This window comes from Zeus faber (assembly GCF_960531495.2).
Source record: "Zeus faber genome assembly, chromosome: 2".
Lineage (NCBI taxonomy): Eukaryota > Metazoa > Chordata > Actinopteri > Zeiformes > Zeidae > Zeus > Zeus faber.
In genome coordinates, this window is record NC_137189.1 from 16,478,208 (window position 1) to 16,496,126 (window position 17,919).

General features: G+C 43.2%; 1 protein-coding gene across 2 annotated transcripts in view; it reads right to left on the reverse strand.

Moving 5' to 3' along the window:
- tulp4a (TUB like protein 4a) overlaps nucleotides 1-17,919 on the reverse strand; it is a gene marked incomplete at its 5' end in the record, with an annotated part of 40,186 nt that overhangs the window by 15,813 nt on the left and 6,454 nt on the right. For both annotated transcript variants that reach the window (XM_079996820.1, XM_079996819.1), the window contains 3 exons: nucleotides 9,384-9,566; nucleotides 10,017-10,178; nucleotides 10,738-10,866. In XM_079996820.1, the coding sequence (XP_079852946.1) occupies nucleotides 9,384-9,566; nucleotides 10,017-10,178; nucleotides 10,738-10,866 (474 nt within the window). The remainder of the gene's footprint in view (nucleotides 1-9,383; nucleotides 9,567-10,016; nucleotides 10,179-10,737; nucleotides 10,867-17,919) is intronic.

The following is a 17,919-nucleotide window of genomic DNA, read 5'->3' on the forward strand; positions in this document are numbered from 1 at the left end:
AGTGATATTATATCATGAAAGTAGGGCATTTAAGTAGAAGCATGCAATGGTGATTTCCTCATATAAAACAATTGATTGAAACAAAAGCCAACAACAGTGGTGGGTTTACAACAACAAAAAATGTCAATGTATCAATAACTTGTCATGTGCCCTTGAGCATCAATTACAGCTTGACAATGACGTCTCATGCTGTTCACAAGTTGACTTATTGTCTGCTGAGGCATGGACCCCACTCTTCTTGAAGGGCGGCCCTCAGGTCATTGAGGTTCTGGGGTACAGAGTTATGAGCCTCTACACGGCGACTCAGCTGATCCCATAGATTTTCTATGGGATTCAGGTCTGGAGAAAGTGCAGGCCACTCCATTTGAGGTATCCCAGTCTCCAGCAGCCGTTCCCTAATGATGCAACCTCGATGAGCTGGAGCATTGTCGTCCATGAAGATGAAATTAGGCCTGTGTTGTTCATGCAGGGGCACAATGACTGGATTAATGGTGTTATTCAGGTAGTATGGGCTTGTCACTGTACCATTCACAAAGTGTAGGGCAGTTCTGTATTGACTAGACACACCTGCCCACACTGTAACACCACCACCACCAAAGGCTCGTCTGGTGACAACAGTGGCTGATGCATAGCGCTCTCCTTGACGTCTCCAACATCGTTGGCGGCCATCATTTCTGCTCAACGTGAATCGACTTTAATCAGAGAACAGCACTGAGGCCACTGGTCCCTCGTCCAGCATCATTGCAAGCTGCTGATGACACTCTGTGACACTCTAAGCTCAGTGGCCACTTCCCTCTGAGAACATCCTTGAAGCCTCACAATGGTGAGGTACTGTTGATCAATTGTTAGGTGTTGTCTTGGTCTCATGATGTCAAAATGTGAACAGCATGATGAAGAGAACTGTTTAAATACCAATTCTAATTGAACCAGGAAATGTATTGGTCACCTGTAAAGGTTATAGTACATTTTAGGTTCATCCAATTTCACCCAAAAGCCGAATATCCCTAACTTTTTGTGAGTAGTGTAACTAACTAAAGTACTGGTTTGATTTTTTTTTTTTATGAAATGTTTTACACACACACACACACACACACACACACACACACACACACACACACACACACACACACACACACACACACACACACACACACACACACACACACACACACATATTTGAATTATCCACTATCCCGGACACCTCCCCTCCAATTAGATGGACCTATGCAAATTATAACAACCCACCCATAAACTTGAACCCCCATCTCCCCCCACAGTCATACACACAGAGCATTACACCAGTCATTTGTGGCAGACTACTATAAAAACATTTTTTACACCTTTTAGCTTTAGATTTTTTCTTGAACATAAAGATACCGAAACCGTACCGTTATCGTGGCCCCAAAACCCTGATACATATCGAATCGTGAGCCCACTGTACCATTGCATCCCTAATAGATATAAATACAGACATGGACAAATTTGCCGGTACCCTTACAGCTCATTGAAACAATGCTTCATTCCTTTGAAAAGTGATGAAATTAAAAGCAATTATTATTATACATGTATACTTGCATGCCTTTGGTATGTCAGAGTAAAGCAAAGAAACAGTGGAAAGAGATAAATTATTGCTGAAGAGATCAATTCTATTCTAAAATGGCATTGACAAAAATGATGGGACCCTTAACCTAATATTTTGTTGCACAACCTTTAGAGGCATCACTGCAATCAAGCGATTTCTGTAGCTCTCAATGAGACTTCTGCACATGTCAAAAGGTAGTTTTGCCCACTCTTCCTGAGCAAACTGCTCCAGCTGTCTCAGGTTTGAAGGGTGCCTTCTCCAGACTGCAAGTTTCAGCTCTTTCCATAGATGTTCCATAGGATTCAGATCAGGGCTCATAGAAGGACACTTCAGAATAGTCCAATGTTTTGTTCTTATCCTTTCTTGGGTGCTTTTAGGTGTGTGTATGTTTGGTCATTATCCTGTTGGGGACCCATGACCTGCGACTGAGACAGAGCTTTCTGACACTGGGCAGTACATTTTACTCCAGGATGCCTTGATAGTCTTGAGATTTCATTATTCAAGGCACCCCATGCCCAACGAAGCAAAGCAGCCCCAAAACATAACCGAGCCTCCTCCATGTTTCACAGTAGGTATGGTGCTCTTTTCTTTGAAAGCTTCATTATTTTGTCTGTGAACATACAGTAGAGCTGATGTGATTTGCCAAAAAGCTCCAGTTTTTTGACTCGTCTGTCGAAAGGATGTTTTCCCAGAAGCATTGTGGCTTGTCAATATGCATTTTAGCAAATTCCCGTCTGGCTTTTTGAAGGTTTTTTTTTCAAAAGTGAAGTCCTCCTGGGACTTCTTCCATGGAGCCCACTGTCACTCAAAAAGTGACGGATGACGCAACCAGACACTGATGTACCTTGACCTTGGAGTTCAGCTTGTACCTCTTTGGAAGTTGCCCTTGGCTCTTTTTCTACCATTTGCACTATCCTTCTGTTCAATCTGGGGTCAATTTTCCTCTTGTGGCCGCGTCCAAGGAGGTTGGCTACAGTCCAATGGACCTTAAACGCCTTAATAATATTTGCAACTGTAGTCACAGGAATGTCAGGCTGCTTGGAGATGGTCTTATAGCGTTTACCTTTAACATGCTTGTCTATAATTTTCTTTCAGATCTCCTCAGACAACTCTCTCCTTTGCTTTCTCTGGTCCATGTTCAGTGTGGTGCACACGATGACACCAAACAGCAGATTGACTACTTTTCTCCATTTAAATAGGCTGAATGACTGATTATAAGATTGAAGACATGTGTGATACGATTCACAGAAAACAGTTAGTTTGAAATATCTCTATAATCCAATTATTTATAATCTTTTCTAAGGGGTACCAACAAATCTGTCCAGGCCATTTCAGAATATAACTCATCTCTTTAGCAATAATTTATTTCTTTTCACAGTTTATTTGCTTTACTCTATGACATACCAAAGGCATGCAGGTATATATGAGAAAACTGCATTTCATTTCATAATTTTTTTTTAGGAGGAATGGAGCATTGTTTTAAAGAGCTGTAAGGGTACCAACAAATTTAATTAAAATCTGTATATAGTATTGTTTTGGGGGGATAGGGAATAATCTATTATCATGGTAATCATAGGGAATTTTACACTATATGAATAATGTCAGAATAAATGTTGAATAATAACACATATCTGTTTTAAAACCGTATTGTTGTCGATTGTGATGAGTGTGGTGGGGGTGGAAGAGGAGGTAGCCCAGAATCTCGGCCTTGAGTTGTCATTTTGAAAGATTATTTCGAGGGGGGGGTGATCAATAGCCATCGATCGGTTTAATTAGTGAATTAGAGCGTAATCGGTGCTCCGGCTAACGCAAGCACTTCTCCTTTTTCTTTTTAGCCAGGGCCGAGAGAAAGAGGAAGAGTGGAAACAAAAAATACGACACAGCTGCGAGGAGGCAGGTGTTGGTGGTGGTGGTGGGCTAGGGGGTCAGGGGCTTGCGCAGAGAACACCGCAAGATCCCAGATAACACGTTAATTTGTTCTCATCTTTTTTTGAAGATGTCTTTTTGGTCCAAAACTTATACTTCTTTTTAAGTGTACCTCCACCTTTGGTCATCAATACACCCCTTGCAACAGGGAGTAGTTAAGGTGACGTGGGATTAAAAAGGGGTAAGGGGTTAGGGGTTAACCCATTCACACATACTGTTATGTTGTCCGGAAGATCCAGTTCAGGGAATATTAACAATAATAAATAAAGCTGCAGGCAGCAATACATGGGGTCCAGTTTATTCTTAATTCTTAATTAACATCAAACATGGTGGACTTACATCGTGGAGGTACTTCCATAGTAATGAATATTTTATTTAAAAAAATATTCAATTACTTTTTGACTATTGTGACTGACCTTGAGTCAGTCATAATATTCTTTTCATTTAAAACTGCTACATTTAGCTGTAGGAAACGGTTTAAACATGATGTTTATAAAAAAGAAAAAAGTTTATATTTTACCTTGAACCAAATCTTGTCATTGTTAAAACGTACCTTTTTTGTTTAAGTACATATATGCAGTCTCAGTGACAGTAGGTGATGTGTCGCTTGTAGGTGGCGTTGTCCGTCAATGCTGACAAATTTACATAGGTTGACGTATTGACAGAGGATTACAAAGGCAATCAAACTTACAAAATTTTATTGTTTACTTTTTTCGTTTAATTACTTTTTCAATAAGTCATATTTCCATGAAATACGAAAACCCGTTGTGGTATCTCTGTGAGTAATTACCATTGCACGGCTTCATTTTTTTTCCCGACTACTCGCTGGATCTTGAACGCATCACTCAGTCGCACATTTCAGTGGATTCGACTCGATGTGGTCACGAGTTTTTGTGGACTGCTTTTTTGCGTATTTGTCATGAATCCAGCAAAGTAATGGGGACGAAAGAGATAAAATATCAATCTGAAAAATCTACAGACATCTACCAGGTAAGAAAGTACATAAATATACACGTAAACACAGTCGGTAAAGTCGACCCCTACAGAGCCACAAAGTCTACGCCGCACGCCGGACACGGTGCAATAGACATTCTGAATCAGAACCTGCACATTTATAGTAAATAGTGTGATGACATCATAAAGCCTCTTACTCTAAATCTTATATCGTTCATTTTGTTTACGAATAGTGTCATGTCAGTCAAGCAGGATCAGCTGAATATTTGGGGTCAAAGTTGTTTGGTTTGTCACTAATATCTGCTCTGTATGTGGATCGATTTGGATGAAATTGAAACTACAAGATGCTTGTGACATACCGGTTTAAATGACCGTGTTCGCAGCTTCTGTCATTATTGTGTTCCAAATACTTTTAGCCGGGTTGGAAATATTTTGGCGTGAAATGCATTGGTCCGCGTCTGTGATGTCGATCAATATTGGTTGGTTTTTAGTAATTTCTGCTCCGTATGTGGATCGATTTGAATGAAATTTCAACCACGAGGTGTTTGTTACATACCCGTTCAAACAAGACGTCAACCGTGTTCGTAGCTTCTGCCGTTGTTGTGTTCCAAGTAGTTTGATTTCAAAATTGAGAATTTTCACGAGACAATTTTTTCCTGCGGGCTGGACCCCTTATAATAATAATAATAATAATAATAATAATAATAAATAGTTAAATATCTATATGAATAAATAAATATATATTTTTAATAAAATAAAAATTTATAGTCAATACAATTCAATTATTTTGTTTTGATTTCTAAATCGCCATACCCCGATAGTCAAACAAATTGAAATATTTAATTTCCATATTAAACTGAATTTGTTCAGTGAAATACTTCTTATGATGTATAAAAATGTCAGCACTGGCATTACAATGTTGACATTTTCCCCCCCAATAAAAAGATGATGTATGTGGCCAATATTGTGCTAGGATTACGAAGAGGTGTTTAAGTAGGTTGTTGTCCATAGAACAATATGCATGGGAATGTAGGTTAAGTCTCTACCACAAGAGTCACACACAGAAAGGCATAGAAGTGGACGTCCTTTGGCCACATCCCACACTGATGACCGCTTCATTGTGAACAGTACCCTGCGCAGATGAGAGGCACCCAAGTGTTACGTCAGACCATTCAAAACCGTTGACATCAGCGTGGTCTGCGTGCTAGACGACCTGCAAGGGAACCTGACCACACCACCAGGCACAGGCATCATCGTCTTGCACGGGCCAGGGAGCATTGATGCTGGACGAGCATTGATGCTGGAAGTCGATTCACGTTGAGCAGAAATGATGGCAGCCAACGATGTTGGAGATGTCAAGAAGAGCGCTATGCATCAGCCACTGTTGTCACCAGACGAGCCTTTGGTGGTGGTGGTGTTACAGTGTGGGCAGGTGTGTCTAGTCAATACAGAACTGCCCTACACTTTGTGAATGGTACAGTGACAAGCCCATACTACCTGAATAACACCATTAATCTAGTCAATGTGCCCCTGCATGAACAACACAGGCCTAATTTCATCTTCATGGACGACAATGCTCCAGCTCATCGAGGTGGCATCATTAGGGAACGGCTGCTGGAGACTGGGGTACCTCAAATGGAGTGGCCTGCACTTTCTCCAGACCTGAATCCCATAGAAAATCTATGGGATCAGCTGAGTCGCCGTGTAGAGGCTCGTCACTCTGTACCCCAGAACCTCAATGACCTGAGGGCCGCCCTTCAAGAAGAGTGGGGTCCATGCCTCAGCAGACAATAAGTCGACTTGTGAACAGCATGAGACGTCGTTGTCAAGCTGTAATTGATGCTCAAGGGCACATGACAAGTTATTGAGACATTGACATTTTTTGTTGTTGTAAACCCACCACTGTTGTTGGCTTTTGTTTCAATAAATTGTTTGAGATGAGAAAATCACCATTGCATGCTTCTACTTAAATGCCCTACTTTCATGATATAATATCACTGTCGCGTGAACTTTTCACATTTTCCATAAATTTCACCCAAAAGCCAAATATCCCAAACTTTTTGTGAGTAGTGTATGTTGCGGTTTTTGCTCATCCCTCCCTTTCTCATATGTCTACAAGCTCAGATTCATAAGAGGTGGGGATCAAAAAGGCTACTTTGAAACCGACGCTGTACCAATGCAAATCTGGTCCAAGCGAGGGTGGAGCACCAGGTCTGGCACCACACCAGCTCATGGACTCTGAACTTGATCTTGTGGCTAAACCGCTTCCGGTTCGGGCTTGAGGGAGTTAAGCTGAATGTGCTGATTCACCGGGGACTTATTTCCATCGTGTGGCGACTGTGGCCACACAGTAGGAACTTTGCTGAGAGCGCAGAGCGGGGTGTGTTCTGCTCACCACACATCCCTGTCACCTTGGATAACTTGGGACACCGTCCCATCGCCCCCATTAAGAACAGCGGCCATTCCGCAGTTCCGTAGTTCCCCAGTTCCTGTTCCACAGCAGACGCCGCGATCCTCACTATGGTATGCGTCTGATGCAGGTAGAGAGTCCCGGTGATGTATGGACCTTGCGCCATGACAGCTGCTGCTGCTGCTGTTGCTACAACAGCACAAGACACGACAGCACCGACGCTCCACATCCACCCGAGTATCGACTGGGTAATCGCTAATCAGAGCTTCTCGTGGCAAAGTCAACCTGAGGGAACACATCAACGCACATCCTCTCCTCAATCCACCCTCTACCACCCTCCCTGTGTTTAAGTGCCTCTTGGTGTCCCATTGCCTTCCTCGAGTCACCTTGCTGCGTCCTGCACTAGGTGACCAGGAACACAGCTTGCCTGGAATGCCGGCTCAGCATGTGGCATCAGTTAATTTGCACGGATCCACAAAAGTCACAAAGACTTCAATGGATAACTCTCATGCACTTAAGCAGTATTTTATTTGGTAACACTGCGGCCATGAAAAAAAATCTAATTCCATCTATATTAAAGCGATCTTGTGTTACAAGATAAAAATTACAAGGCTGCATCAATTCAGACCTGCTAACCTTTGGAAAATATTTGAAGCAACAGAGTCTAACAGGAAGTCTCCGTGGTGTTTGAGTTACTGAAGCTTATTATTCAATTATTCACACCGCAGCCATCTAGTAACGAGCGTAGGCAACGAACGTATGCGAGCTATTACAGCTAACTATATACAGTATACAAATTCATACATCTCATTAGGATATACCTCTTGAAATGCATCATCTCGTAAAGTTACTGAATCACCAACTAGAGATGCACCCATCGCAATTTTCTTGGCCGCTTCGATTTCAGATTTTTTTTTTTTTTCTTAAACGTCTGATCTGCCGAATCGGGGCGATTCCGAATTTCATTAAAATGTATGTTCATAATAAAACATTGACTATAAAATATATTTTACATTGTGGTACGATCATTTAGAGTTTATATCCATAATAGGAGAAATCAAATTTTCTTAACATTTGGTCTCATTGGGTATATCTGCTATACGTCAATGACAAATACATCGTGTGATTTGATCTGATCACGGTAACGTCATAGGACAGCTGGGCATATGGACTACACTGAAATTTTCAGCTACCACAATAGCGAGATTTCTGATTTTGACACTGTGTTTATTATTGTTCATTATTTACTTTAATTGAATTAATGGAACAATAATAGAACATGAAACTGTCCCCGATTTCCAATAAAATACAACATGGAACGCTTACTGAGATCCAACAAAATAGAATATGGGAGTGCCACCAAGTTTCAGTATAACTCAACCTGTAACTCTCACTGAGTTTTAGTAGGACACAACATATAACTAACATGGAAATGTCCAGTTCAAACTTCAAATGGAAGTCTCTTTCACTTCTAAGTGCAAATATAGCTTCCTTCTATTATATGTATATGGTACTTGCAATTCCGAAATAGACTGCAATCATTGCAAAAAAAAAATTAAAATAAAATAATAATAATAATAATAATAATAATAATAATAATAATAATAAATGGCCGAATCTTCTCACTCTCGTTCAGTGGAAGTCCTCAGGTCCAATCCGAGGGATGACAACAACAACAACAAAACACACAAAAACAAGCTGAAGTTTCACGATGAAAGTGAGAACTATTAGTCGTCCATATCAATAACAACCACAGTTATACATGCCTGTGAGCTTTTTTGAGGTCCACGGTATAGTGGTATGCCGAGAGATCATTTCAGTGTAAAAAGTGTGCAGTGGCCGAAGAAGAAGGTTGGTAACACTGCACTAAAGTATTAAGTACAGAGAATAACACGACTCCAAAAACTATATCCTTGAGTTGTAACATACTGTCCCATGTCCTCCTTGATGAAGATCGCTGGGAGCAATTGGTGGAGCACAAAAAAGATGGTGGGATAGAAAGAACAGTGAAGAAGTGAGAAGAAAAGGAGTAAGACAGATGGTCATCGACATCTGCTTGAATCTGCCCTGAGCTACTGGGACTTTAGTAACAGCTGGGCGATTCCACCATGGCAATCTACGCAAAGCCCCACCGGTTAAAGCCATCAGTACGGGTGTGTCTAGACTCGGTCTGGAGTCCGGTCTAGACGCCACAATTTTCATAGCTTTCTGACTTGACAGTGTATCGAGTGCGACTTGGGACTTGTTCTTAGACTTTGCAGAAACTCCAGAATATTTCAAGACTAGTCAATGAATTGACAATGATTGACCAGTCAATAAATACAGATTACAAAAGGAAAATACAGTAGATCTAAGAACAAAGTGGCTGGCTAACCACATTCTTTGTTGTGACCAGTTGTCATTTCCTCAACTTGCTTGCCACGGAAGGGTTGCTACTGGTAACTATAGCAACGGGACCATTTGTGGAGGTCACAAGTTCAAACCTTGGGACCGTGGGGCCCGGGGAGACACACCTTTGGGTGGAGCGTAGTCGTCTGAGTCAGTGTCGCTCTCGCTGCTGTCCTCCACCAGGAAGCTGGGGTAGTTCCAGGACATGCACACTATGCCGTCCGACTCGTGGAGCAGAATGTGCGCCAGCATGCGCCCATGGCAGTCCATTACAATCACCTGTCCGTCCGCTGTGCCGAACAACACCTAGAGAGAGAGAGAGAGAGAGAGAGAGAGAGAGAGAGAGAGAGAGAGAGAGAGAGAGAGAGAGAGAGAGAGAGAAAGAGAGAGAAAAATGGGACACACAAAAATATATCAAGTAGCTCAGAGAACTGCAGAAAACAGTTTAGGGCGGGAGGGAGTGAAGGGGAAAAAAATAAGTAATAATAGCGACGTCAAAAAAGTGCACGCGACTGACATTCAAAACTGAGCTGACAACGGCTCAGCACGAAAGCTCAAATCGCAGCCAAATAAAACTTTGGCGCAGACACAACAGAGAGCCCCGGGTGTCAGTCACGACAACCCTCCAGGGGCCGTCTGCCTTCCCAATGACAAGCTTGGAAAGTGGCAAAGGCAGAATGAAAAACACATCTCCATTTATCAGCACTTGGGGCCAGCGTAGGCCGCATAGGCCGTGTGTGTGTGTATGTGTGGCACCTGCTGGTCGTCGGGTGTCCAGATGCCGCAGGTGATCTGGCTCTCCAGGTTGATCTCCGAGGACCAGTGCCTCTGCCCGCTGACCGAGCCAACCAGGACGAAGCCGTCCCGGTAGGAGATGAGGGCCTGGGTGCCATCGTGGGACCATGTGAAGTCGCTCACCTGCAGCCGACAGAAAGACAATGATGATCCACAGTCTGGGTAGCACCGAGGAAGATGTTTTTTGGACCGACAGCGTTTGTTAAATGTGGTCAAACATGGTACCACCAAAGCCTATTTTAAATTGTCCAAGCAAAGGCGATACCGGCTGATTTGCTTTGAAGACAGGGTGTGACTTATGTGTATGTATATAGCACACACACACACACACACACACACACACACACACACACTTATCTCCCGGGGTTCATAAATTGTGCAACAGAAACAGCAATTCAGTTCAATGAGAATTCATAGCAATTACATTCATTCATTTATTGATGAAAAAGCCCTTTCTATATATATATATATATATATATATATATATATATATATATATATATATATATATATATATATATATATATTCCACTTTGTTTTTGAATGTTTCGCAAAAAAGTATGGATGTGGTATATTATGGGATTGTGAGGGTATTGTGACACTTTCTGTGGAGGAAAAAATAAAAAATAAATTACAAAAAGGGTCTATAAGATGCGATTTAAGAGCCCCTGGCTCTTCTCACCTGAGCACCGCGGTCGTTGACCAGCTCCACAGACCAGCGGCCCTCGTACTGTATCCACACAAAGATCCCGCCGTCGGTGTCGCACGTGGCCAGCTTCTGAAATGGCTCGTTCCACCGCACCAGGACCACCTTCGACACGGGAAGTGAGATAGAAATGAAACAAGTAGCTCTGTACCTTGGGCAAAGCAATCGAAACGGCGCAGCTGCTTCTCTGCTCTGCCCCGCACTTCCGACTAGTAAAACAAATGAGGAATATCTTGGAAAAGGACACGCACACAAACATAATCATCATGTGTTTAATGCAGTGTAGTCGATCATTTTAACGGTCGGCTGACCCATCATTCACAGAAACCACATTGCAGAAGCAAAAGGTCGCAGGTCCGTGCATGAGCAGGCACTCGCCCATGAGCAGTGCTCTGCTGACAGCATCACACTCCAGACAGAACAGAACTTTTCCAGCAAAAAGAAGCATGAAGAAGATAGAGCTGGAGCTGACTTAGATGTTCGCCAAACGTTCTTTTTCTCAAACGTCTCTTGAAGTAAAGTGCCCGCATCACTGGGAGTGGGAGCTGAACTGGAGCATCGGCTAAATGGTGAGTGTCAAGTGCGGGATAAAAAATGCTGGTGCTCCAACACCCATATTCAAGCGGGCTAAATTTAGTAGCGGACCAGAAGAAAGTAAATCCAAAAGTGGGTTAGCCTCATTTCCAAAGACTCGCCAAAAGAGGTGCCAATATCCTGCGTGTCGGAAATAATGAGGTTCTGTTATCCCGGGCTGACATTTTTGTGGGGGCGTTTGTGTCCTACTGCAGCGCGCTTAGCGTCTCTTCAAAGACAGAACATGCTTAACACCTATCGAGTGTTCCGCCGGGGCTGCGATGGAGTGGGTGCCTGATCAAGTGCCCGCTAACGCTAATGGAGATGGTCGGACACAAAAACAACGGCGGATTTACCTCTGATTATACGGAACAGACGACTAAACTAAACAAAGTGTGCAGCAACCACCTCATGCTACGCAGCATCATTTCTTTGATAGCATAGATTTAACCAACTGGATTGGCTCAACGGGATTAGTCTGTGTGACTCCATCCACGCGGACGGAGAAAGCAAGAAGCATCGAAAAGATGGAAGGAATGGGAATATAGAAGAAAACGCAGAGGAGGCGGCGGAAGAAAGGCAGGGCGGTTTAAATATCACCCCCAAATTATGTATTCCCAGTGACAGCAGTGACTCAGAGAGAGATAAGGTTCTCCATGCCGGGCCCGAGGTCAGTGTAGAAGGAGACAGATCTGCGCTGGGTTTTCGCGTCACAGACCCTTCAGACTGTATCGCCGGCCCGGGGCAGAGAGGTGCGGGTGAACGAGCTGTCTCTGCAAGTCTTTTGGAAACATAACCCACAAAGCAGTCGAACTATGAGTTCCTTCTCACTCCGTATTTTGACTCGACTGTCTGAAAAGGCCAAACGCCTTTGTTACAAACGCCAACACCGTCTCTTTCTCTACCTGCACCCTCCTCACCTCCACCCTCTGTCTGTCTGTCTGTCTACCTGATCCTCTGTGGCATGAGTCAGCTGGTTCCCAGAGGAATAATCCCGGGAGAGGGGAGCGCCACGTGCGCTCACGCAGCCGCCACGGCTGCACGCATCAGACGTGCAGTAAACATGGAGCCGCTTTCACACGGCGAGCAGGCTTTGCTGGGGCTTACATGCTGGAGGTGCATGTGCCGTAGATCAGCGGCTGAGAGTGGGATTAACAAGTGCCGTCAGTCGCGCTCCCACGCTCTCCTCTAATTGCACTAAGTGACACATTTGACTCTTTCGAAGCAACTAACACAAACGCCATTAGTATTACAATGTACAACTGCAATTGCTGTGTTATTGTTGGACTACCGGGTAGTTACTAAATAACAAGCTGTTGATCAACACTTTTGGAATCGGGGGACATGAACTTTACATGCTGGTGCATTGAGGTGGAGATCCCCAAAGCCTGCAGCTTGAGGGAGCCTGTCCTTCAATGCTAACAGGGTGGGGCGACGATACACATGGTCCCATCAGACCCATCATCTATTAGTGGCGTTACGGATCGTAGTTGATCCGTGATCCATACGGGTCGCCCCCCACGGTTTGGCACTCATGTGAACCCTGGATCAATTGCAAAATGTAACCATCGTAGTGAAGTACAATTTTACTGCTGAGGTGACTTTTCAAGGTAATAATTCCATAGATCTCGACGCAGACTTCCAGCGAAAACAAGAGACGAGACAGACGCACACTGTGTTTTACTCTGAAGTGCAACGATTGGTTCATAGGAGTGTCACGATTCCATGAATCGATCGAAATGAGCATTCCATTTCAATCCTCAAAATCACAATCAGGGTTGCCATTCTCCCTGTGTGTGGGAAATATTGTCCGACATGAATGAATGAATGTTTTGTGATGTAACATTATCTGAAAATAAACAGTGTACTGTATTGCTGAAGCCCGAGCCGCAGGAGCCGGAGCTCAGTTGGGTGCGGCTGGAAACTTCTAATAATTTAAAGAAAAAGTGTGCTTGATTCAATAAAATATGATATTTTACAATATGTCCAGTTGATTTGTCTACTTGAGAGGGCAGAACAGAGACCGGCAACTTGAGATAAGTGGCGGTACGGGCTCCGTAAGAGTACCGTAGTTAACGTGATGGATATGATTTGGATTGTGATATCAAAGATAAGATAATAATGTTAAACGGAACATGATGCTGCGATATGAAGAGGAAAATTAGGAAGAAAGTCGGATTGGGGAAGAACGTACCGAGCGGACACGGACGTGGAGGAGAAGAGACACTTGCAGCGTGATGAAAAGAGCAGACACTTTCACTCTTACCCTTACACTCCCGAGCATTACTTTTATCTATAAAATTGTATGAAATATTTTGTTTCATATTTATTCCACCACAAAAAAATAACATTATTTATAATGATTTAATGTGACTGGACTCCAAAGTTACTTATTGAAATACAAGTGTTTTCTTAACAAATCAAGACTCGATGCTGCAAAAAATACATATGTTTAAATGGAATCTAAATTGTGTTTTGAGAGATGCAAATTTCTCTATAACAACGTCTGTACCTCGCTTAATTTTGAAACAATTTTCATGAAATTTCATTTGTTATAAACGTGAGATACTGGTTACTGTTAGTGGAGGCCGATCTAATCATATTTAATCATTCACTATCATGTTTAAAGGAAGAAGGTGTCATGCGTGCCTCATATTCCGCTTTAATTTCACAACTGAGTATTGAATATTTTATATGTTTTAAGATTTTATTTAAAAGTTGGTTTTCATTTAAGACCATGGGCGAAAGTTGCCTGCTTTAAGTGTTTTACAGAATAAATGGAAAGCAAAGGTATATTTGTCTGATGTATATGTGTGACTCAAAACCGTGATACGATCCAAACCGTGAGTTTTGTGATCCGTGAGTTTTGTGATCCGTTGCACCCCTAACATCCTCCCAACATTTTACACAGGGGGGGAATCTTCCCATTTTGAAAAACCATCATGAAACCATCATGAAACAGTCTTCAAATCGGCTCTGGTCCTTTCTGGTCGAGATGGATTCTGACCATCATCAATCCCCAAGGTACTCAATCAGTTACCCACCCCTACTAAATGGTGACGCACCAGGACTTTTTTGGCAAGTCATAAAGTCTATCACCAGGAAAGGAAAGCAATAATATGTACCATAATGACCCGGGGTTTCCACTCGCACTCCCAGAAGCATTATTCCCAATGCTGATATATCCCTGAAACACAGGGGAGGAGAGGCAAAGGAAAACATTTGCCCATTTGCCTTTCTTTATCTTTCTATTTGACATTTCGAATAAGCCATCAGAACAAACTGATTGTCAAGTGCTGCCATTGGTCATTTAGTCGCTGCATTGACCAGATGGCAGCTACTAATGTCCTCATAAAAATCAAAGACTGAGAACCATGTCTTTAGAAGACCCTGGCCTGGACTTTTATTTTTTTTTTTAAGTAAAACGTTTTTCGATCAACTTTCAATGCAACAAGAAAGATTTCCTGCGGTCATACTCAATGTTCAATTAATGGATGAAGACGTCCGTGTGGAGATGAAGTGACGTGAATCTGTCTCCTGTAATTATCCTCCTGTTGCGTTTTAAGTCGTTCCCACTCAATACAGCCAAATCAAACAAATTGCAATGACATCTCCCCCCCCCCCCTTTTTCTTTTTAGTAAATCAAATAATGTTATTTCCAAATCAACTCCAATTTTTATTATTTTCGATACATTTTTGCACTTTTAGCAGCAAGTTGAAGGGTTAAAGATCCCATATTTGTCTGAGCTGAAGGTGGCAACCCTAGTTGCTACAGTACACATCATCCGACACGTTCCAATTCTCACAGAAGAGAATAATTTGATGGCCCTCGTCCTTACCGCAAAGAATTTACAGGTTTCGGGAAGAGATGGAAAGTTCAGCAGGGCGTTTGGCACGGTCAGAAAGAGTGACAGAGAATAGAACCAGGATGGACAGATCTCTACCCTTTGCTCCTTTCTTGCAAATTGAATTGCACAGGTCCGGCCCACTCACATTCTCCCACAAGGGCGTCACTACAGACTGCGAAGCATTGCACTTTTAACTCCAGTTGTAGGTGGCCACAAAATAGTTTGGCCACAAATTGGTTTCACTGCATTTTACAGTATTTTACTTTTCATCCATTTCACAAATGCGTGGATTGTAAAGACTGACAGAAGGAATGATGTATTTAATGATCAGTTATTGTTAGTTTGATGTAAGACTATTTGAGGACTTAGTGTCATCGCTGGTGATACAGAAACAAAACTTTCTGAGGCCGGTAGGGATTGTGGACTGAGTTAAGCACAAGTTTGCGCTTAGGCTGGATCTGCCGCTCCACATTGTTCTGAGGGCGGCCCGCGTAGACCCTCTTGCCACCGAACTCCTTCCCATGCATTTCATCCGCCGCCTTCTAGGCGTCTCCATGCCTCTCAAAGCTGCCAAACCCCGAGCAACAGGACTTGCCACTGTCGTCTGGCCTCCCTCAGCTTCTCATCGCCAAAGCCCTTCATGTGACGAATAAACCTCTTGAATCTTGAATTGTACCCCCCCCCCCAAACTCAGCATCCAGCTCACGTTCTTTGTGAGATGCGAAGCAACCTTAAAATACTTTTTGGTCATTGAACAACATGCCTTTCAATCTTTCGATGGCTCGTTCTGCTTAAGTCTCAATATAGACAAAATCTTAGCCTTTACAGTCAATATGTGTGTATGTAAGGGATCTATGAGTTGAGTATTTTTATTTATTTATTTTAAATCACAGTTAAATTACATTTTTTTCCCAATTGTATCTGCACCTTTAATCTGTACAACCACCAACACTCAAGTTACATTGTGGGGCCAAAATACGATTGTTACCAGCCTGGGGTTTACCAGAGCTCCACCATGTGCATATGCACGTGCAAACGTCCCTCAACCTGACCCACAGAGGTGAGAATAGCCTCTGTGTGTGTGTGTGTGTGTGTGTGTGTGTGTGATGAGGGATTAGCGGGAGCTGGTCAGGCGGCGTGCAGGAGGACAGCTGAGCGTCTCACTGTGACGCAGCGATTTAGGGGATCACACATCACATGGAGAACAGAGGGGATCAGAATGGGAGTGGGAGGTTCAGGGGGGCTGGCTGGTGGACTAGCCAGTTGCAAAAATAAACACACACCGAGCCAAGCCGTTTGCAAGGTTTGATCCACTGGCCATCACAGGAAATGAGGGAATTAAGTAAATACTAATTTGTTTTCAATGGCTGTGAGCCTCAGTAGACAAACCGTGTTCGTTGGAAGACAAATTAAAGAAAAACTCTGGTATAATCTTGTTTTGTTGGGGCTTGACTGCCAATGGAAAATTACATTTAGGTGAAAAAATACCAGAGTTTTCCTTCAAGTGTGAAAAATAGGAAACTGTAAGACTGGGTGTACAAGAAAGGAGGCACATTCATTGTCTTTGAGCCTTTGCTGGATGAAAGAGGCAGCATACGAGAAAGGAAGAAAGAACTTTAGGAAAAAGAGCCACTGGTGAACAAATCCCTGAAACCTATTTAGAGTGTTCTCAATATCAAGTGTATTCACGATGATACATGAACAGGAAAAGAAAGTTGAACTCTGTCCCCCTAACCTATCAGCCATGACACAACCAACCCATGTAATATTTGGACAAATTGCAGATGGGGAGCAGGCAAATGAACTGTCAGTGAACTGATGAACAGTTCAACATGCAACCCCAAAAAAACAGTCAGATTGTTAAGATTGTCATAATCATACTGGTGCCCTTACGTCTGACAAGAGCGCGAGAAGCTCCTTAACTACGCTCAGTCAGAAGTCAGAACATGGCCACCTATGAAAAGGCTGTTTTTTTATTTCCCCCCTGTCAAGTTGCCACAGCTCTTCAGGTTGGGCGACTGTGCCGTTGCTGATGTCAGTGGGACCCACAGAGAGCGAGCGCTGAGCCGAGCAACTTTGAGCCAGAAGACACCGTCACATCAAGGCGGGCGGACAGCGGTGGCGTCAGCAGGAGCGCAAGGAAAGCGTTCCAGGGCACCGCAGGGAGGGCGGTCAAGGCTGAGACGGTCCCCCAACACCGCCGGTCCCCGGCGTGGCCGAGAAGGGCGTCTTTTACAGACACGTTAGCAATCGGCAGGTTTGGTTAAGTTGATATAGGTTGTACTAGGATATCTGCCAGTGATTAGACGACAACAACAAGCTTTGAAACAACAGGGATGGGTATTGATATTCATACCACTATTGATAACTATGGATGCGGAGGCTGCAGCTTGACTGCTAACATTATGGATGCAAATCAAAAATGTGTTATTCCCTGAAGTTATAACTAACAGGCTTGTAAAATCTTATAACAAGTGTTTCTTTGACTAGACAGAGTCGAGACAGTATTTTTCATGACTCACAACAGGCTGTTGACAGCAGCTGCTTTGCTCAAGCAGTCGGTTAGACTGCTTGAAATTTAGGACATTTTGGCCAGTACCTTGCTGGTACTCCCACCCTTGTGGTTTCCTGGCATGGCTTGGATTTGCCTTGACTGATTGAACCTACAATTTCAGTTGCAGCCAGCCCTCCGTTGTTGGATCACATGGAACATAAACAGATGATGTCTAGGAATAAG